We start from the raw sequence: 18,907 nt of genomic DNA on the forward strand, positions 1-18,907 counted from the left end.
CTAGTAATGTCAAATGAACCCCATTTACAAATCATGCATTGGCAACCGCCCTTGTTTTATAGCACCAAAAAGGTTCATATAGGTGGGCAGCGTGGATAGTAAGGTGCCATGTCAGCCAGTTCGCACCAAGCTTTACTCGGAGCAAGTGGCCATGGTGCCCAATTTGCGACTAGGAGAAAAAAAATTGCCACGTCGGTCACGAGCTCATCTCCTTTCCTTGTTTGCGCCCTCTGTCAATTTCTACAGTTGATGGCGAGAATGCCGCTGTAAGCCCAGAGTGAGACATGCGCTGCAGAACTCGTCGGCTGTCACAGATCTGCAGACCATGCATGGCCCAAGTATGCAGGGTATCCGTCTCAGCGGACAGCCGTGTAAATCTAATACAGTTGCTCTGATTGATGTATTATACAAGGATCGGTCAAAACGCTTGGCTCTCTCTTTCCGTCGAGTTAACACCGTCGCGTCCCATTTACCTGTCTTCCAACATCCGCACAGACAAAGAGTAGCTCGGAGCATCCCATTCCGTAAAATACAAGCGCACCTGAGCCAGCCACCATTTTAGTGTACAACTATGCAACATTCCCGAGTGCCGACCACTCAAGCTCCCTTCCTCCGCTTCGCTTCGGTAGTACCACTTCTGCATGTTTAGGTCCAGTGCCAGGGCCGTGCCGTTTCTACCATGCCTGTTTCACAACGCAGTACACCGCATGTCCAACCGGGTTAGCCACGCTCCAGGTACCAGTTGTGCGTCAATTGATTCGTGAGATAGCTGAATGGCGTAGGGACCTCGCCCATGCCTTTTCTTGCCACGGGGTGACGGAGATACACGGCGGCGCAAATGTTAGGATTAACTTCGAGGTAGCGGGGGATGAATGCAAACGCGGACATGAAGGGTCGTGGTCGCCATGGCGTGGCGTATGGCTTGCTGTCATCAATGGGGTTCTCTTCGTCGTACTGGAGTAGTCGGGCAAGTTTTCGCATTTCTTCACGGGAGAGCTGAGATTCGCCCATGATGCGAACGGCTTTCTCCTTCTGCTCTTCACTGAGACCATCGAGACCCTTGTCAACTTGACGCTGTCGGTTGTACTCGGTTTGCTGGCCAGAGGCTTCGGCGGCGGGCGTCTCAGCCGTTGCGTCGGGCGACACAGGAGCAATGGTGAGCTTTTCGAAGCTTTCACGCATGAGTTCGTGGCTCTTCATTTGCAGCTGGAGCTCCTCAATGAGCTCCTGCACATCCAGGGCACTATCTTCGGGCTGCGATAGAAAGCGCTTTGCATCGGCTCGGAATAAGCGCAGCTGCTTCTTTTCCTTCGCAGAGAGGTCCTTAGGGTTGTTCTTGAGAATCTTCTTGACATCTTTCAGGAGAAACTTGAGAGCTCGGTTATTAAGTCTCCAACTCTCCTCAGGGGTAAGGGATTCGAGTCCTGGTCCAGAGACTGATTCCCCCGCACTCTCAGGCTGATCCTCAACCGACTCCTCCGCTGACACGGCCTCGGCCTCGGGCTTCTCCGCTTCGGCCGCGGCTTCGCTTGTTGAAGCAACCGTACGAGCATTGGCGGCAGCCTTGTCAATAGCTGCTTGGTAAAATGCATCGGCTTTCTGCTTTCTCGAATTCAGGTTCTCCGCCAGTCTCTTGTTTCCCTGCGTAGCCTTTTGCTGTCCAGTGCCGTACATGACCTTGTCAATGTCTACTTGGAACATGTCGCCTGGGTTCAGCTGATATGATGGATGGATCATCTGCAAGTACGTTAGCATGCCGGGCCTCTGCCAGATTGGGTCAAGTTGTATGAAATCTTCTTACTTTCTTGCCGTTGACCTTGACAGCACCATGAATGACGAATTGGCGGGCCTGGCGCACGCTGCTAGCAAACAACGCTCGGAAGACTGCGGTATCCAATCTTCGCTCCAGCGGCGCAAATGTCATCTGCATGTAAGGCGTCATGCCTGTGAACTGATCAGATAGCAATTTGTTCACATCGCCAAACGGAGGAGGTCTCCGCCTTGATCGCTCGTATGTGCTCGGCTTGGGGACTTTGGAAAACGACTCTGCTGTGATATTGGACGTTGTGAGGCCGGAACCGCGACCGGCAGCTTGTTCAGAGCCATCATGAGCAGCTAAGTACTCCGGCGGCAAGTCTACGGCTGAAAGAAGCCGGCGAGAGAATAGGCGCACCCATTTCTTCTCGGGAATATGCTCGCCGTGGTAGGCTCGGGTTTTCGATTTGGCTGCCCACTTCTGCTGGAAGAAAGTCGGTGTGCCTCGAATTTGGGGTTCACGCCCAGCATTTCGGTATAGGTTATACAAGTTGTATTTGTTCCATGACTGACGCAATTTCTAGAAGGCAACGTCCTGTTAGCCATTACAGTATGATGGAGAAGTACATTCCACACAATGTTGCTCGTTCAAGCGCAATCGAATAATTGCATCGGAAAAATCCCTACCGGTCGATTAAGACTGTAAAATCTGTATGGTTTGCGCATATTCACAGATGCAGCCCTGTTGTTGATGGCTGTCGAGCAAGATTGACGTCGCCGAAGGAGCTTCAAGAGCGTCAGGAGCGAGACTCGAACAATGTCCGATTTTTTGGCGTAGCTCAATTGGCACCGGCGGATTATCCCGTCCGACGTCCGGCCTTTGTCAGCTGTGCGCAGCTGGTCGGGACTGGCAGGGATCATTGGTTTAAACTCTCGGTCAATGCCAAAAGTGGGCCCCACTAAACGCGTCTCACTCAACCAGAAACGCGACTTACATGCAGAACAGTTGCGGATGGCTACACACTCATTCCCTACTTTCATTTCGAAACTTGACAACTTTGTCAATGCACATGCTCCGTTTGGAACCTGTCTGACAGCTGATTAGTGCACCTGATTCTGGAAAGAAAAGCACTTGACCATGCTGTCCGCATCTTCACCTATTACTTTTCCAAAGAGCTCGCCTGCTCCGAAGCGCCCAACGCCTCATGAAGAACCTACGAAATCAAAGCCCCGCGTCGATGGGCCCTTCATATTGGATGGTGATGATTCGGAGGATGAGAGCCAAGAACCCCAAAATGGTTCCCACATAGCCAAGAGGCGCATGCTGCAACACCCCCCCGAACACGATGATACGGCCCCTATAATGCAACACGAAGAGAACCATAAGGGCGATGACACTCAGACTTCTGTCGAGACATCTGACATTAGGGCTTCAACAGAACCTCCAAACTGGTCAGCCAAACCCTCTTTATTCTCTGGCTTGATTCTTGAAACCATTTCCCCTTCGACGTATTCCGCCAAAACATGCTGTGGCAAGTCTGCAACCATTAAGCAACGAAAAACGTCTGCTGCAGTGTCATACGAAACAATGGTAGCAGCACGATCCAAAACGAAAGAGGGCAGAGCGAAGCGAAGCTACTACGGTATTGAAATTCACGACTTGATAAACAAGGCAGCAAAGGAAATCAGAAACAAGCCTTTAACCGTTTCTACTAAACCCGATACGATAATACCATCACTTGAGGCCCCGATTTCAGGCGAGAAACCAAAGAAAACCCTTCTATGGACTGAGAAATATCGTGCACGAAATTTTATGGACTTGTGTGGCGACGACGGCACCAATCGACAAGTACTCCGATGGCTGAAGCGATGGGACCCTGTTGTTTTCCCCGGCCAGGCGAAGGCTAAGCCAGTGATGACCAGAAGACCCGGTGCGAAGCATCAATTGGAGGAAGAGAAGCCCCATCGCAAGATATTGATGCTTACTGGACCACCGGGCTTGGGAAAGACAACTCTGGCTCACGTCTGCGCGAAACAGGCCGGATACGAGGTTCTAGAGGTCAACGCCAGTGATGACCGCAGCCGTGATGTCGTCAGGGATCGGATACGGACAAGCTTGGGCACGGAAAGCGTGAAAAATGTCACCAACAACAAAGCCAGCGACGGTTCACAGAAAATTGCCAAGCCCGTGTGTGTGATTGTGGATGAGGTGGACGGTGTGACGTCTGGAGCTGGTGCATCTGGGGAAGGTGGATTCATAAAGGCATTAATTGACTTAGTTCTGACGGACCAGAGGAACTCGTCGGCCCCGACGTCTGAGTACAGTCATAAAAAGAAGAAGGGGGATGACTTTCGACAAATGCGGCCATTGGTTCTCATCTGTAATGATGTCTATCACCCGTCCCTGCGGCCCCTACGACAGTCGAATCTGGCAGAGATCGTCCACGTTGGCCGACCATCACTTGATGCGGTAGTTGGCAGAGTCAAAAGTATCTTCGAGAAGGAGGGTATTCCTTGCGACAAGGACGCCGCAAGAAAGTTGTGCGAGGCAGCATGGGGCATGACAAGTGGTATTGATGCCAAACGGGGGGCGGAAAGCACCGTTGAAGGCGACCTGCGCGGTGTCATGGTTGTGGGTGAGTGGGTGGCAGGCCGGTTCAGATCTTGCCTCGGTCATGCGAATCAGCGACTCACACGCCCGTGGATCGAAAACAACATCCTACGCGACTTGTCAAGCAGTGCCGCTGGAGCCAGAGGCCTGGGACGAGGAAATGTACGAGATATTATCCAACGCGTATTTCAAGAAGGCGGCGGCTTTCCTAAACAAGCCATGGACCTATCTGAACCCAAAACCCTGCATGAGCAGCCAAAGGCTGAGTTGGGCTTCGGCGAACAGCAGAAGAAATACGCCATGGGCCGCCTTGGCCAAATGGTCGACACGAGCGGCGAAATTAGCACCATCCTGACGGAAATCTTCGCCGAGTATCCGAACCGCGAGTTCAACGACGACATCTACCTCGCCAAACCCAACCAAGCTTACGACTGGCTACATTTCCATGACTCCTGCCAATCACGTCTATACGCAAGCCAGGAATGGGAACTGGCGCCATATCTCAGTCAACCAATCCTGGCGTGCCATCACCTGTTTGCCTCACCCAAGAAGCATTACACGATGGCCAGTGGCTTCGAAAAACGCTGGGGCGGGGTGGAAAAAGAAGAAGACAATAGTCCTCCAGTGCCATTTTCCGGTCCTCGGGCTGATTTCCAGGCTCGCGAGGCAGAGAAGCAGATTCGGTCGCAGCTTCAAGCTCTGCAGTCGCAGCTCAGTCCGACGCTCATGCGGTCTTTCCGCAGCGCAGAGGACGTGGCCACGGAGTTTCTGCCTTACCTGATCCGCCTTGTATCCCCGGATGTGAAGCCCGTCGTGGTAGGCGGCAGCCAGGGGACCATGGCGAGCGTCCGCAAGGAGAGCGAAAAGGTCATGGTCCAGCGGGCTAGCCAAGTCCTGGCAGAGGTTGGAATTGCTCTTCACAAGGGTAAAGTCGAAAGCGAGATGACGGGGGGGCGTGGCCCCCAATACGTCTATCGTATGGAACCGTAAGTCGTCCATTTCCAAAGAATAACCACCAAAAATTTCGTCAATTAATACAATACTTGCAGTGATCTCGACTCGCTCTCGACTTTCGAAACAGCCGTCGCTCTCCTCCATTCCCAAGCCCCAACCCGCTATGCCGTCAGGCAAGTCCTCGACCAGGAACTGCGACGAACCATTGCGCTGCGGGACAACAGTGCTCGTCAGGCTCGTTTCCAGGCTGGAGCTGCTTCACAGGTCCAGACGCCGCTTCCTGTGCACGACGACAAGGAGAACAAGGCTCTGCCAGAAGATAAGCCCGATGTCGTGGTCATGAGGGACTTCTTTGGGAGGATCATTGAATCGAAGCCGTTGGCGGAGTTGGATGGCAACTGTGATAGGAGACGTAGGCATGAAGAGAGAAACGTGTGGGTGACGTATCATGAAGGGTTGAATAATGCGGTCAGGAAGCCGATTTCGTTGAAGGAGTTTTTGGGGGTGTTGTAGGTACCCCGGCATGGGCGATGCGGGTGTGTGCCGTGGCACTGGAGGAACTGACGACGAATGTAAATATCTTGTTGCATATAGAAGCATAACGGGCTCCGTGTTTCGTGGAGCAGCAAACCGGCAAGTGAGTAAGTTGCCTGCCCTCTACGGCGCTATTTTTTACTACGCATATTCAACATGGCACCATAACTACCAAGTGAGGATCGTCCGAGTGTGCGCGAAAACGACGAGCTGGAGTAGACATCCATTTTGGATCAAACGCTATACTACCGCCCAACACGACGGCCACATCTACACTCAGCGTCTCTTCTCTATCTCGGGTCTAAATAACGTGATAAAAAAACGACGACGGCGCAACCTTATAATTTGGCCTTGGCTCTCTGTGACGGCACAACCAACGGGTCATAGACGGTCTGCGACAAGGCATCCGCAGCCGTCGAATTCGAATGTACAAATAGCCCCCTTGTGTCAACCAGGCTCGGGTTCAGATCCTCCACCCTGGCACAGCCAATCAGGCGCATATTCATCTCCATCTCGTCCTTGAGCAGCTGCATGGCCTTCTCGACGCCGTCCTGCCCATAGGCACTCATGGCATACAGGAAGGGGCGTCCTATGCCGACGCCCCGCGCCCCCAGGCACAAGGCCTTGATGATGTCTGTGGCGCGACGGATGCCGCCGTCGATGAAGATTTCGATCTTGTCCTGGAGCCCGCGAGCGCGCAGGATAGGCATGGTTTCGGCGAGGATCTCGATGCCGGAGCGGGCCGTGTCGAGTTGGCGGCCGCCGTGGTTGGAGAGGACGACACCGTCAGCCTGGACCTCGATGGCGCGGATGACATCCTCGACGCGCTGGACGCCCTTGAGGACGACGGGCATTTTGGTGATGCTCTTGAACCAGGGGATATCCTTCCAGCTGAGCGACGGGTCGATGAAGCTGGAGATTGCGCGCGCGGCGCCCTGCGAGTTGTCCGTGTCCTGGCCGGACTGGACGTTGCTCCCCTGATCGGTGAACTTGGTGCGCATGTCCTTCTCGCGGCGGCCGAGCTGCGGCGCGTCGACGGTGATGAAGAGACCCTTGCAGCCGCGGGCCTCGGCGTGCTGCACGATCTTGCGGGTGATTTCGCGGTCCTTGTTGACGTACAGCTGGAGCCACTGGACTTGGTCGCCCTGCCTGGCGTCGATAATTTCGTCAAACGAGCACGACGCCAGCGTGGGGATCATCTGAATGACGTTTTGTTTGTGCGCCGCGCGAGTGAGGATGACTTCGCCTTCGTGGTGGCCCAGTTTCCCGAGCGCCGTAGCAGTGACGTAGAACGGGATTGAGCATCGTGTACCGAGCATCGTGGTGCTGAAATCGACATGTTCGACGTCGACGAGGACCTGGGGTCGGAACCAGATTCGGTGAAAGGCGCTGTGGTTTTCTCGCATAGTCTAGGAGCGTTCGTTGCGTTAGGGGCCAAGCTCGTTTACACGTGAATGGGGAAATGGGCTTGGTACAATTTCATCGTCTGCAGCACTCGAGTAGTATCCCCATGCAGTTGTCTTCATGACTCTCCGGGCAACAGCCTCAAAGTCAAACAGGTTGTAGCATTGCGACAAGTGCGGCTTCTGCTCGACACGCTCTAGCCGCGCAGCCTCATGAGGGTCGTGTGCCTTTTCTTCTTTCGCAACGGTACCCATGTCCACAGGACCAAGATGCTTCGACTTTTCAAGGTATTTGTCGAGGGTGTCGGGCGGGTGGATGGGCTCGAATTCCTCCGTGGCATCTTTGCCCTACAGGAAGCGTTGTTAGCAGTGCAATGGATAGGACGCATGAAGCCACGTAATCAATTGGGTCATGTTGCGTACAGCATATTTCAGTATAATCTTGGAACCTCCCGGATGTTCTGGCAAAGGAACGGCGGCGTTAGTATGACTATGCGGCTGCAATGCCGGAGCATGGATTCACCAACCGGGAAGAAAGTCGGTCACGTCGTAGGCTTTGCCCTGTGAGGGAGAGTCAGCGGTGTTATTTTCGTAGCGTCCCGCCCCAAGACGTACGTGAATGATGACCCAGCACGAGTCGGCGTTGTTGTGCTGAGCAATGTCGCTCCCTTTCAACGCCATGGCGGCTACCGAGGTCTAATGTCTATCCGTCGTAATGTATGTTTATTACTTGTCAATCTGCGGCGGTGCTCCCGGAAACAAACACAGAACACATGTACGCTCAATTTCTTCTCGCCTGTTCGAGGCAATGGGATAAATGGCAAAACAAGAGAAGCACCCCTTGCGTGGTACCACCCGATGGAAATAACATGGATGACGTCCGGTCGGAGACAACCTCGGAAGACAACCAAGAAGCTCGCAACGAACCAGTCGACGCCCCGGCCCCCCACAATCTTCAGCCGTCACCCGAGACGATCCATGAGCAGGCTTGTTTATCCGACGGACTTTATTGGCTGGGTCGACGCAATGCCTCAATTACCCCGTATCGTGTACATATGGACTCGGCACCAGTCCCCACGGCCATGTCTCGCCGACTAGCGCACACACCGCATATCCCACATTACAAATGTGAATTGCCAGCGAGCACTTCGGCTGAATGGATGGCGAGTGGATACGGAGTATATGTATTCAATCTAGCTTCGGCACTCCACCCGATGAAAATTCCTTTCCGTACCGGCTCCGACCAACGCGCGGGGTCCCTCGCCTCCATCCATCGGCTTGGTTCAGGTTGGGTCCGGTGCAAGAGCTTGTCAAAAGTTCGTCATCATGTAGGGCGATGCAACCAACATTGCCGCCGCCATTAGACAGGAACTCTTTACAAGGAGGGAGATAGATCAAGGTACACAGTACATTTATCTGCAAATGCTATTCGACCGCTCATCTCAACTCCAAGCATGAATCGCACCCGTGCGCTTCCTTTCCGTAATAGCGCTCAGCTTTTTGCCAATCCTCTCTTTCATTATTTCCATGCATTCAGTCCAGCCCACGGATCGTGGGGTTGCTCTGGCTGCGTCACGCGCGTCTGGGCACCCTGCTGATGGCCGCTGTGCCCATCATAGTGAAAGGTCTGTTGTGGTCCCAGCGGCGGAGGACCAGGCGGCGGCGGCGGCGGCACAAATCCAGGAGGCACGTAACCAGCCGGCTGTTGCGCCTGGGATGCCCCGTAGTTCCCATAAGTCTGATGTGGTTGGTGTTGGTGAGTCTGCCCAAAGGACGTTTGAGTCGGGGGCGGCGAGTGTGGCATCCTATTCACGGCAAACGATGCCTGATTTGGGGGTGGTGAGGTTGGTCCTGGAGTTCGGCCATATTGAGACGGATTGTACGCCATAGGCGCCGAGAACGTGCTCTGTGGTGGTGGGCTGGAATACCCTGGATATGTTGCTTGGTTGGGAGGCGGCGAAGTAGGTACCTGATATTGGCCCTGGAAGTTGTTTTGCGCATATCGAGGACCTTGTCCAGGCTGGAATAACGGTGCCGGCGCCGGACGATTAGACGTCGATGTCTGAGGCGATGCTTTGGCCGGATCCACAGACATGCGCTCCATTAAGCCTCGTAGACGTTCTTGCTCCAGTTCAGCCTGGTTGCTCTTGCTCGCAGACCGGTCTTGGTCCATCCGGTCGAGTAGCTGCGCGCCCTCCGCCCTCCGGTTGTGAACAAACGTCTGCACGTTCTTTTCCAAGCTTTCCACCGTTTCCCGCATTTCTGAATACCAGTTCTTTGCGCTTTGCAGCCCTGCCTCTAAATCCAAAAACTCCTGGTATGCTCGCTTGTATTTGTTGATAACCGATGACCTCTGTCGTTGCATACCCTCATATTTGCTCTGCTCGGACCTTACACGTTTATCTTGCAACAGAGCGTTAAACGTTGCTGTCAATTCCTTCATCAGCTGCGATTGCTTATGATTGGCCTGCAATAAGCGGTTCTGGTGTGGCCTAAATTTCTCTAACTCCTGTTCAAACAGCTGAGTCTCGTAGTTGGAAATGGACTTTTTGTTCAAAATCAAAACTTGTGAAATATCATCGTTGTGTACCTGGAAGGTGTCAGATGCCTTGCCAATACATATTTCTATGCCTTATGCTCACCTTCTCCTTGAGATCCTTCAGGACTTGGTTCCGCTCTCGCTTTATGAGATTGAGCCTCTTGAGAATTTCCTCAACCATATTGACTTGATCCATCACACTAGGTCCGCTTTCGCCAAAATCCGCGTCGAGGAGGTTAGGTTCGACATGAGCGGGACTCGACGCATGACTGCCCTTGGAGCGGGCTTGAGTAATGGCTTTCCGGAAAAGCTGATCAACATCTGCTTCCTGGGCGGCATGTCGCATCTCATCAAATTCAACTTCGTTTTCCCGGAGTTTCGCCGCAAGTTGGTTGTCACTTCTCATGGCCACATCCAAAGCTTCCCGGTAATTACGAATGTCTGATCTCAAAGTTGTCGTTAATCTAGAACTTGGCTGTTGGCTCCACTCGCCTTCATATTTGGACCGCATCTTCTCGCAGACACTCTCCTCCAAATCGAGTTGCTTGGAGCTATTGTCTAATAAAGAGACAATGGTCTCCTTTTCATTCCGCAAAAGTTCGAAAATCTCAGCAGGCGCTTCATGATCGGCAACATCGATACACCATTGGCGGAAATCTTCGTCGGGGATGATGTCTTGATCAAAGCCGCCTTTCAGCACCTGAAGTGCCCCTGGCAAACGTAAGTAGTCTAGGCTTGCTGCCATTTCCCCATTCGCGGCATCAACCCTCTCAGTCTCGGCTCGGATGAGTTTGGCCTTCTCTTCGTCGTACAGACTTGCAGATTCAGTTACGGCCATAGGTACAATTTTGGCGAACAGGTCGGGTCCCGTAATGCGCTGCATATCCTGGCCAGCATAGAGCTCGCTCACGGGAATGGGTTTTGATGCTGGAAGCTTCGCAATGCCCGCTAGGCTGGCTTCAGCAGGCACAGTCTGGTGATAGATGAAGTCGTTGTCTTTTACTGCTTCACGAAGCCTATCTTGGACACTCGACAGCTGTCTCTTTGAAAGCTCTTGTAGGAGGCCGCCACACTCAGCGCTGAGGTTTGAGTTGGCTGGCACCGTGGCTGGAAAGTTTCGTGACAGTCGTTCGGCTTCTTTGGCAAGTCTTTCTGCGACCTCGAACCGTGCGACAGCACTGCCATGTTGTTTAGCTTCGTCATCTGCCTGGCCCTGATAATATTGGGCCATAGAATTCAGCAGATTGCTTTTGATCTGTGTATCAACCGTGGTATTAGCCTCAAAGAAATAGGAAAGGATATGTTCGCCACCCCCTATAACTACCATACCTGGACCATTGTCAGCCACACCTTCTCAAAGATAGCCTTGTTGACGTTTTCTTGGACCCCCTCAATGGCTTGCCCATAAAGGTAGCCGGATTGGGCGGCTAACTTGGCAAGCAAGGCAACCTTCTTTTGATCAGCAATCTGTTTCTCTAAGAACACTTCTTGGGCCTGTGCTAGCATGATGTGTATCAATGTCTTAACGGTTTCACGGCTGAGATCAAAGGATGGTGCGTGGAGAAAGTTATCGTTGATATATGTGAACATTCCGGCCGAGGCCTGGAAGGAGTGGTATGCAACTTTAAGTGGTGAGTCCTCGCTTCGGTTCTGAAATGCTGCATGACATGATAGAACGGCGGAAATATTAAAGATGACGGAGGCTTTCTCGAATGCGAGGGAGTATTGTGTGGTTGACTTGTGCGTGAAAGCGTCGAACCTGTCGCGTTGGATCAGCTTGATGCTCCTGCCCTCTCCCATAGCGGAACGAGCATTGTGCAAGAATTCCTACCATGTAAATGCAATCTTGATATGCTGCTCATCAACAGGAAACCGCAAATCAAGCAGCTCGAGCTGGCCGTAGTATCGATAGAGCATATCGCGACCCGATGTGCTCTCCTTTCCGGCGCCTCGCATATCCTGTCGCAAGCGATTAAGGGTAGCGCATTCTTCAGCATAGCGCTCGGGATCGTCTCCATAGCTTTGACGTATATAATTTTTTAAAGGTGAGACCCAATCAATTTCATTGGTGGCCTTGAGAGGCACTGAGATCATGGGTGATTGCGGCATCTTGCTGCGTGGGATGTGGAATGTGCGACGCAAGGTACGGAGCCAGACGATTTGTCGAGGAGGAAGGTCTGCTACCCTCAAACAACAAGGACTGGTGGATAATATTGGTATCCAGATGACAGTCAACCGTCTGCTTTCACGTGCGGATTGCCGTTCCGATGCCACAAAAGCTATGCAGAAACGATAGCTCGAGCCACGACCGACCCAAAAGCAGCAGAAGCTACAGGAGTAGCTACGGCAGCAACCTGCCTCACCAGACTTGTATGCAAGATCGTATTCGAGACTGGTTGGGCTAGAGTGTGACAGGGAGCTGAAAGGTTCGGCAGGTCGCCCGTTATGCGGCCAGCCAAGCTCGTGGTGTGGTAGGGCGAGGGACGAAGCGTGCACGTAGGAGCGCGGGCGTTTTTGCAGGGAAAGCCGGATGGATATTGTCTATTTAAGACGTTGTGTTTGGCCCCTTCGTGCCGGCTGAATGCGAGATCGGTAGTGATACAGAACCGTAGCACTTGTGAGGTCGGAGTACGGTATGTACGTAGTTATGTGTTGATGGTTTATGTGCCACCTGCCCAGACACAAAGCGGGGTCCACTTGCCCGAGCTCCAGATATTCCCTGCTTATAATAAAAGTGCAACGGTGAGGACGACGACGCAGGGTGACTGGCGGCTTTATGACGCAGCCGCAAGGCGATGGAGGGGTCAAAGTCGAGTTCCCATTTGACGTACTCCGTAGAAGTGAGTCCAATGGTACCTTTTTCAACAAGAATCAACCCAAGTGTTGGGGGGAACACTAGCCATAGATGGTCGAAATACTCCGTACAGCAGAGGCGATTAACGAACAAAGGAGCCCAACCAATGTGCCAGTCGCACCAGGCCAGCCAGACACGTTAGCCCCGGCGCATAGCAGAGTGGCGGCTGCAGTGCGTATGTAGGTATGCTATTGACACCCGCCTGCCGTACTTGACATAGGTAGGCCCGGTTGGGTTGGGGCAGGTCTTGAGAGGCCGATTGACGGTCAAGTTCCAAGCTTGTCCCAACTCTGAGGCTACATTGCGACCTCAAGAAGCCCACAACAAGCTCACGCCACACTTGGGTCTGGTTGTCTGGATAGCCGAGTGGATACAGCGCGACAGACGGAGACTGGGTGCTGTAGCCGCCAGGGATCAGCGGTGATGATGCTATTGCAGGTGTGACGAGGCCGTTGGCTGTTCGTCTGCCCCCGGTTGGCTTATGCGCCGAAGGCTGGCGAATGGACCCGAAGACGCGGTGCTGTCCATCTGTGCCTCCTGCCACCTACTACACCTACTACCGCGCTTGAGAATATTCATCGGCCTCAGTCGGTGTTGAGTCTCTGATCGTCTGGTGCCTGGCTACCTAGGTAGTTATGCGCCACTGGGGAGTCGTCATCAACAACAGGCCTTGGGTTGGACATGTCTTGGACGGCCTGGCCCTCATACACTTCACGTCTCCTGCTTGCGTAAAACCAGGGTTGATTGGAACGTCCTGCCTAACAGTAGAGACAAGAAGCCGGTTGAAGAGGGTGTAGAATAAAATCCAGGCCCAAGATTGCCTACTTGCCGGGCCCTTGGCCAACTTGGAAAGAGCCACTGGAGCACTTTCCTTGCATACCAGAAATGCTCATTGCATCCATCCCAGCAAGCCTTCAAGAGTCACAAATGCACCAGACATTACAGTCACGAGCAATTAACATGCCACATATTTTTCATGTACCTCATCCAAATCTTTGAGTATTATTTGAAATTATTATTTTCGATTTGCGCGGGGGGCAAAGAATCGGAGCCGCCTTTTACGTTGGATTCTTGTGTTTAATTATATTGTGACGCTACCGCCCGGAACGAGTACAGTATGCGGCCGAGTTGCAAGAGTCGACATTTGGCCCCAAGCTGCAGCGACCAAAAATAAGAAACGAAACCGATAAAGGCATACAGTCTCATGCTCTTGCAAGGGACAATGGGGCCGAGAGTCGGAACTGTCCGGCTCGCTGCCCTCGTATCATAGGCATCCAAGCACAGAGTCACAGACTGTCCAAAGCTCACTCAATGTCCAAATCGACGACTTCAATTCAAACCCCACAAAGAATATGATAGCCGAGGAGCAACTTAACAAACAAACCGAAATTAAAATCCAGGTGCGGCCCTTCTTTCGACTTCATGCCTCGGGCTAATAAATTAGACGCGAAGAATCCCATCATGCATAGTTCTGGGCTCCGTCAATGATCTCTGGATAGCAGAACTGGGAAAACGGCATCTCTTGAAACGTTCGTTGGTTGGTTTACACGCGTACAACGACTTGGCAAGGACACCTTCAGTCCACTAGAGGCTGAGACTTCAACCCCTTTCACCATGCAGGGCTGTTCGCGGTGACGGCGTAAAGGTGTGCTGGATTCTCTCACAAGTGAGGTTGTCTCAGAGCCTGAAACTTTCTCGCTCGAATTTTGTATCAGCGTTGATACTCCTCCGTGCCCGAATGGGGGCCACCGCCTGGGTGTTATACAGTACTCTTGAAGCCTCACACTTGACCAGGCCACTATCGGCAGGCCCATCAATTGATCTAGATGGCTTCGCCAACACTCACGCCTGTACCTACATCCCACCATTATGGAACATCGCCTCACTTCGCGCTTATGAATAATATATGACGTACACACCATATGTTGTGTGTATTTCATGCCGACCATGCCAGCGTCAGCCTCGATTACGCAAGCCCAACGATCCCATCACAGGTAAGAAGAAACACCGAATCCGCAACTGCCGCCAATAAACCCAAGCCGCCCATACCATTCGAGAATTGCCCTCGTATACTCCATGCCATATACGAAATACTTGTGAAAATGCTCTTATGCGCGTGGTGCACCTTACATCCCGGCAACACATCAGTTCAGCCTCGCAATTGGCTCAGTGAGGCGCTTATGCTGGGGGTCAGCGTGCAGGCCTGGCGTGATGCGACCCTTCTCCCTGGCGTGTTATTCGTTGAAAGAGGCTGTAGAAGACATATTGTTGATTGGATCATTGCAAAAGTCGCCTGAAAAAGAGCTATTGTCGTCTTATCATGGCGCAAGCAAAGTTTTTGTGTTCATGAATCTCGCATGAAACCATGTGATTTATCATTACGGCATAACCTGTAAATAGACTTCATGAATCCAAGGAAACTACATAGTTTGAAAAATACCCAGAGACCTAGCCAAAAAGATCTGCCGAAAAAAAAACACTTTTTATCCCCATACTCGAGGCACTCACGAGGCGGAAACACTAGGTATACACGCTCTCCGTCCAAGCATTCACCTGTAACCCCCTCTCCGCCATCTCTGCATCTTGCAAAAACATCATTGGCATAGACACCAAATGACCCCTGACCTGGGATAACTTTTGGCGTGCCTCCTCCGCAGGCATGAATTGATCATAGATGTGGCCCTGTTTAACACCTTTGGGAGGAAGGTAGCGGTCGTAGTCGTCGAATGTTTTGACTGTGAGTGGTTAGTAGCAGCTCCTAGAAACATGAAAGAGCCTACAGTGCTGTGGGCGGTTTTTGCAAAGAACATACTGTGGTCATCAGGGTCTGCGTGGAATACGTTGCGGAATATCTTTGTATTTTTCTGTGCTTGTCCCATCCAGGTATCCCAAAGTTGGTCGGCGAGTGGATCTGCCACGAAATTCCACGATTCATCATTATCATAGATATCATTTTCGGGATTAACGGTAGGGGGTTGGGCGTTAATATCGTCCTTAGCGTCGAGATCTTGTGGTGGCAGCAAGCCGAGATGTTCCCGCCAGAGATATCTCCGTAGAGTGGCTGCGTGGTAGCCGGCTTCATATGGTTTACCATCCATAGTGGTTTGTATCTTGCGTGTATCTTCCATCACGATACTGAGTTCACTGTCGTGGTCGCCGAGCTGACTTCTGTCATTCAGGTTGCTAGATCCGCAAATAACGATACGGTCGTCTGCAATGAGCAGCTTCGAGTGAACGTAAAGCTCTTCTTGAATCCAGTTCTTGATCTCAGACTCTTCATCGTCGTGATTATCCCAAGGCTCGTCCTGTAGGGAAGACTCAGTCTTCATGGCATGATGCGCAACACTTGCTGCTGAGATGACCTCCTCTTCTGGCTTCTCTTGCTCGAAAATCTTTCGAGCGCGCTGGGCATCCTCAGCTGCCTTTTGTTGCGAGCTGCTCGTGTTAGCCTTCCGCTTCTCCCTATCGTGCTTGTGTTTCGGGTTCAAATCATGAAATCTGCTGCCGCCTTCGCCCTCGTCTGAACTACTATCCTCGTACCCGTGGACACCGCTGGCCATGATCTCCTCGGCTTCAGCACGCTGTACTTGCTGGTAACTGATGCCGGTTTTCTTTTCGGCCTCGCAAATGGCATGCGTCTTGTTGAGACGGTCATAAGATCGCAGATTGAAGAAGAAAATATACTGTGTGGGATCAACACCCTCTTTCTTGATCTGGCCAAAGATGGAATTCTCGCCACGACAAATGGACTTGTATTGATAGTCCATGATGGCTCGGGTTCCGGAAGCAGCGTTTTCTCGAAGATCACCAGCAAATCCGGGAATGGCAGGAATAATAACGATGATGCGGAATTTGCGACCGTCCTTAGCTGCACGGACTACGGCATCTACCATGGCTCGTCCGATGGTATTGTGGATAGGTGACTGCTGGTCACCGGTGGCGGTGATGAAAAACTGATTCTCGATATACACATAGTGTTCAGCTTTGCGAATTACCTCGCAGTAGGCATTTTGGATGGAATGATCCTTCAAGATTCCGCTGGACCAGTCCGCACTGGATCGCACAAGTTGCGCACGAACAGTTCCTCTGTTATCAAGATTCTTGGTGCTTAAAGGCGAGATTGGGTGTTTGAGGTAGTCGCCAACAGGATGCTTAGGCCGCTGGACACCTACCAAGTCCTCATCCTCTCCCTCCCGGCCCTCCAGCATTATCCAATCGTAACGCGCGTCTCGCTTGTACTTGTCTCTCTTGATGAAGTTCCAGCGAAGAACAAAGTGTTCAGCAATGTCGTACACGCAAGGGCCAATAAGGGCCATGGAGACGTCGTGCCATGGCATACGACCATATTCGGCCTTGCTCAACTCGTTTTGTTCCCAGTCGGCGACCTTTTGGAAGTCCATGATGCGATTGTTATTGAAGTCCTGTCCAGGCCAGATTTCCTCCGAGACACCTTCTGGGTGCACATCAGACAGTGGGTGCTGGCGAGCGTCCCAGCGACCAAAGCACAGGTCCAGGCCGCCAATAAAGGCCATAGAGTAGTCGATAACGATGAATTTTTCGTGGTGAGCCCAGTACATGGTCATGTCGGCCGCATTCTCAAAGACATTGTGATCAGGGTGCCTCATAACGCGAATATTGCCGTGACCTGGCGTTCCCTCTGGGCAAAGCGCATCCAGAGCATGTTTTGTATGGCGGGAATTGCATGTCAGCGCGGCCTCAACTTCTTTATAGACGGCGACGTAAATTTTAACTCCAGCTTCGGCTCTTCTTTTAATAATTTGGTCTAGTCGGAAATCCTGCTTATGGTAAGGAGGTCGTCGCAGGAAGAGTTCTGGTGACAGCCACCAGTCGCAAATGTAAATCGACTCTTGGGCCTGCTCGAGGGCTACAGAGACAGCCCAAAAATAGTCGCAGCCGTCGACGTACCACTTGATTAGGTTTCCGTCACGTTCAGGGAAGAAGGATTGAAATCTGTGTTGCTCGCAAATAGCAGAACGTTTCGCGTCGCATCGCTGCTCATGCTCTTCGTCATGGCGATGGTCCTTATTGAACTGACGTGACAAGTCAGAACCAAGACTACTTTAAAACAAGAAAGAAAAATCCGTAAAGGAGCTTTTCATGAACATACCAAATTTCCAAATTTACCAATCTGATGTCTATTGAAAAACAAGTGTCAGCTGTTGGGCTATCTCGGCGTCCGAGGATAATCGCAGGTCTGTCGATGGCGGGGCCGGATGACGTACTTTTTGTGAATTAAGGCGACCTTTGCATCGTGAAGCTTGGACTCGCTGAATTTCTCCTTCAGGTCGTCCATAAACCCAGAGAAGCCGCTCTGGCTGCCTGAAGTTTCTTGCTTCTCCATGGCAGGCTTGCCGTCCTTGACGTCGTCGGTGCCGCCCATTGTTGCAATGAAGCACCTGGAGCGTTGGTAGTGGGGAGCTGGCGCAAGCTGGCGCAGGCGGCACAAGCAAAGAGCAACCCGTTGACTCGGGATGGAAGAGTCAAGAGGTAGTCAAAGTTAAGGGGGTTTACCTCTTCGCGAAATAAGTTGAGATTGTTGTAACAAAATGCTATGGCAGAAGAAGTAAACGGAAGGGGTTATGAACACGAGGGGAGCAAAAAAGCCAATTGCTCAAGTCTGGGAGGAGCGACCCAGCAACTGCACGGGTAGATAGACAGACTCTGGGAAGTGGGGTGTTCAAGTGCCCAGGCGAGTGTCACAGACTGACCACGACGGCGGCTGGGAAAAGTGACGTCAATCCACGCCGATGCAAATCAAGTGGTTCATGCGCATAGGTGGTTCAAAAGGTGGTTAGCCTGCCTGTGAACTTTATTTTCAACCATGAGGTGTGTGCTCGATGGCTCCCTCCATCGGGAGACGCGTGTCAACTGAACAGAAGCCAAGCGCCTTCAGCGGCGTTGAGCTTTGTCGGCCGCGTCGTTGCAGGACGTAATAATTGATTTCAGCCCACAACCCGTAGTTGTCTCGTCTGGAGCTGGTGTAAACTGATATTACTGCTCTGCAGCGCAGAGTTCAGGAGACATCTGGAAAACTCATGTTGGGTTAAGTTCGCAGTGCTCAGGCTACTCCGTCCTTCGTAAGTACTTGGTGGTAGCCCGTGGCCTCAGCTGTGATGCATCTTTTTGCCATCCAAAAACGGATGCGAGCTGGTGGGGCTCGACCGGGGTTCAGCACCGTGAGACAAGAATAGCATTCATGTTGGAGCATTGGTATTCAGGGCAGTAGTCCAAGGTCA

General features: G+C 52.2%; 5 protein-coding genes across 5 annotated transcripts; 1 reads left to right on the forward strand and 4 right to left on the reverse strand.

Annotated features, from left to right (window-relative positions):
* Window positions 1-720: 720 nt before the first annotated feature.
* NAM9 (37S ribosomal protein NAM9) lies at window positions 721-2,676 on the reverse strand (the record flags this gene model as incomplete). Its single annotated transcript, XM_066129625.1, has 3 exons — window positions 721-1,737; window positions 1,802-2,335; window positions 2,443-2,676. The coding sequence occupies 3 exons, from the start codon at window positions 2,674-2,676 to the stop codon at window positions 721-723; spliced, it is 1,785 nt and encodes a 594-aa protein (XP_065985765.1).
* Window positions 2,677-2,893: 217 nt separating this feature from the next.
* ctf18 (Chromosome transmission fidelity protein 18) lies at window positions 2,894-5,833 on the forward strand (the record flags this gene model as incomplete). The annotated part of the gene is made up of 2 exons (XM_014694304.1): window positions 2,894-5,352; window positions 5,416-5,833. The coding sequence occupies 2 exons, from the start codon at window positions 2,894-2,896 to the stop codon at window positions 5,831-5,833; spliced, it is 2,877 nt and encodes a 958-aa protein (XP_014549790.1).
* A 359-nt stretch (window positions 5,834-6,192) lies between these two features.
* Window positions 6,193-7,938, reverse strand: CYB2_1 (Cytochrome b2; the record flags this gene model as incomplete). Its single annotated transcript, XM_066129626.1, has 5 exons — window positions 6,193-7,263; window positions 7,330-7,605; window positions 7,681-7,718; window positions 7,785-7,818; window positions 7,873-7,938. 5 exons carry the CDS (start codon window positions 7,936-7,938, stop codon window positions 6,193-6,195), a joined length of 1,485 nt encoding a protein of 494 aa, XP_065985711.1.
* Window positions 7,939-8,776: 838 nt separating this feature from the next.
* On the reverse strand, window positions 8,777-11,905 carry BRO1 (Vacuolar protein-sorting protein; the record flags this gene model as incomplete). Its single annotated transcript, XM_014694302.1, has 4 exons — window positions 8,777-9,847; window positions 9,900-11,051; window positions 11,126-11,555; window positions 11,628-11,905. The coding sequence occupies 4 exons, from the start codon at window positions 11,903-11,905 to the stop codon at window positions 8,777-8,779; spliced, it is 2,931 nt and encodes a 976-aa protein (XP_014549788.1).
* Window positions 11,906-15,170: 3,265 nt separating this feature from the next.
* On the reverse strand, window positions 15,171-18,051 carry SPO14 (Phospholipase D1; the record flags this gene model as incomplete). The annotated part of the gene is made up of 4 exons (XM_014694301.1): window positions 15,171-15,385; window positions 15,463-17,701; window positions 17,779-17,806; window positions 17,894-18,051. 4 exons carry the CDS (start codon window positions 18,049-18,051, stop codon window positions 15,171-15,173), a joined length of 2,640 nt encoding a protein of 879 aa, XP_014549787.1.
* Window positions 18,052-18,907: the final 856 nt, after the last annotated feature.

Source organism: Metarhizium brunneum, chromosome 1, assembly GCF_013426205.1.
Source record: "Metarhizium brunneum chromosome 1, complete sequence".
Classification (NCBI taxonomy): domain Eukaryota; kingdom Fungi; phylum Ascomycota; class Sordariomycetes; order Hypocreales; family Clavicipitaceae; genus Metarhizium; species Metarhizium brunneum.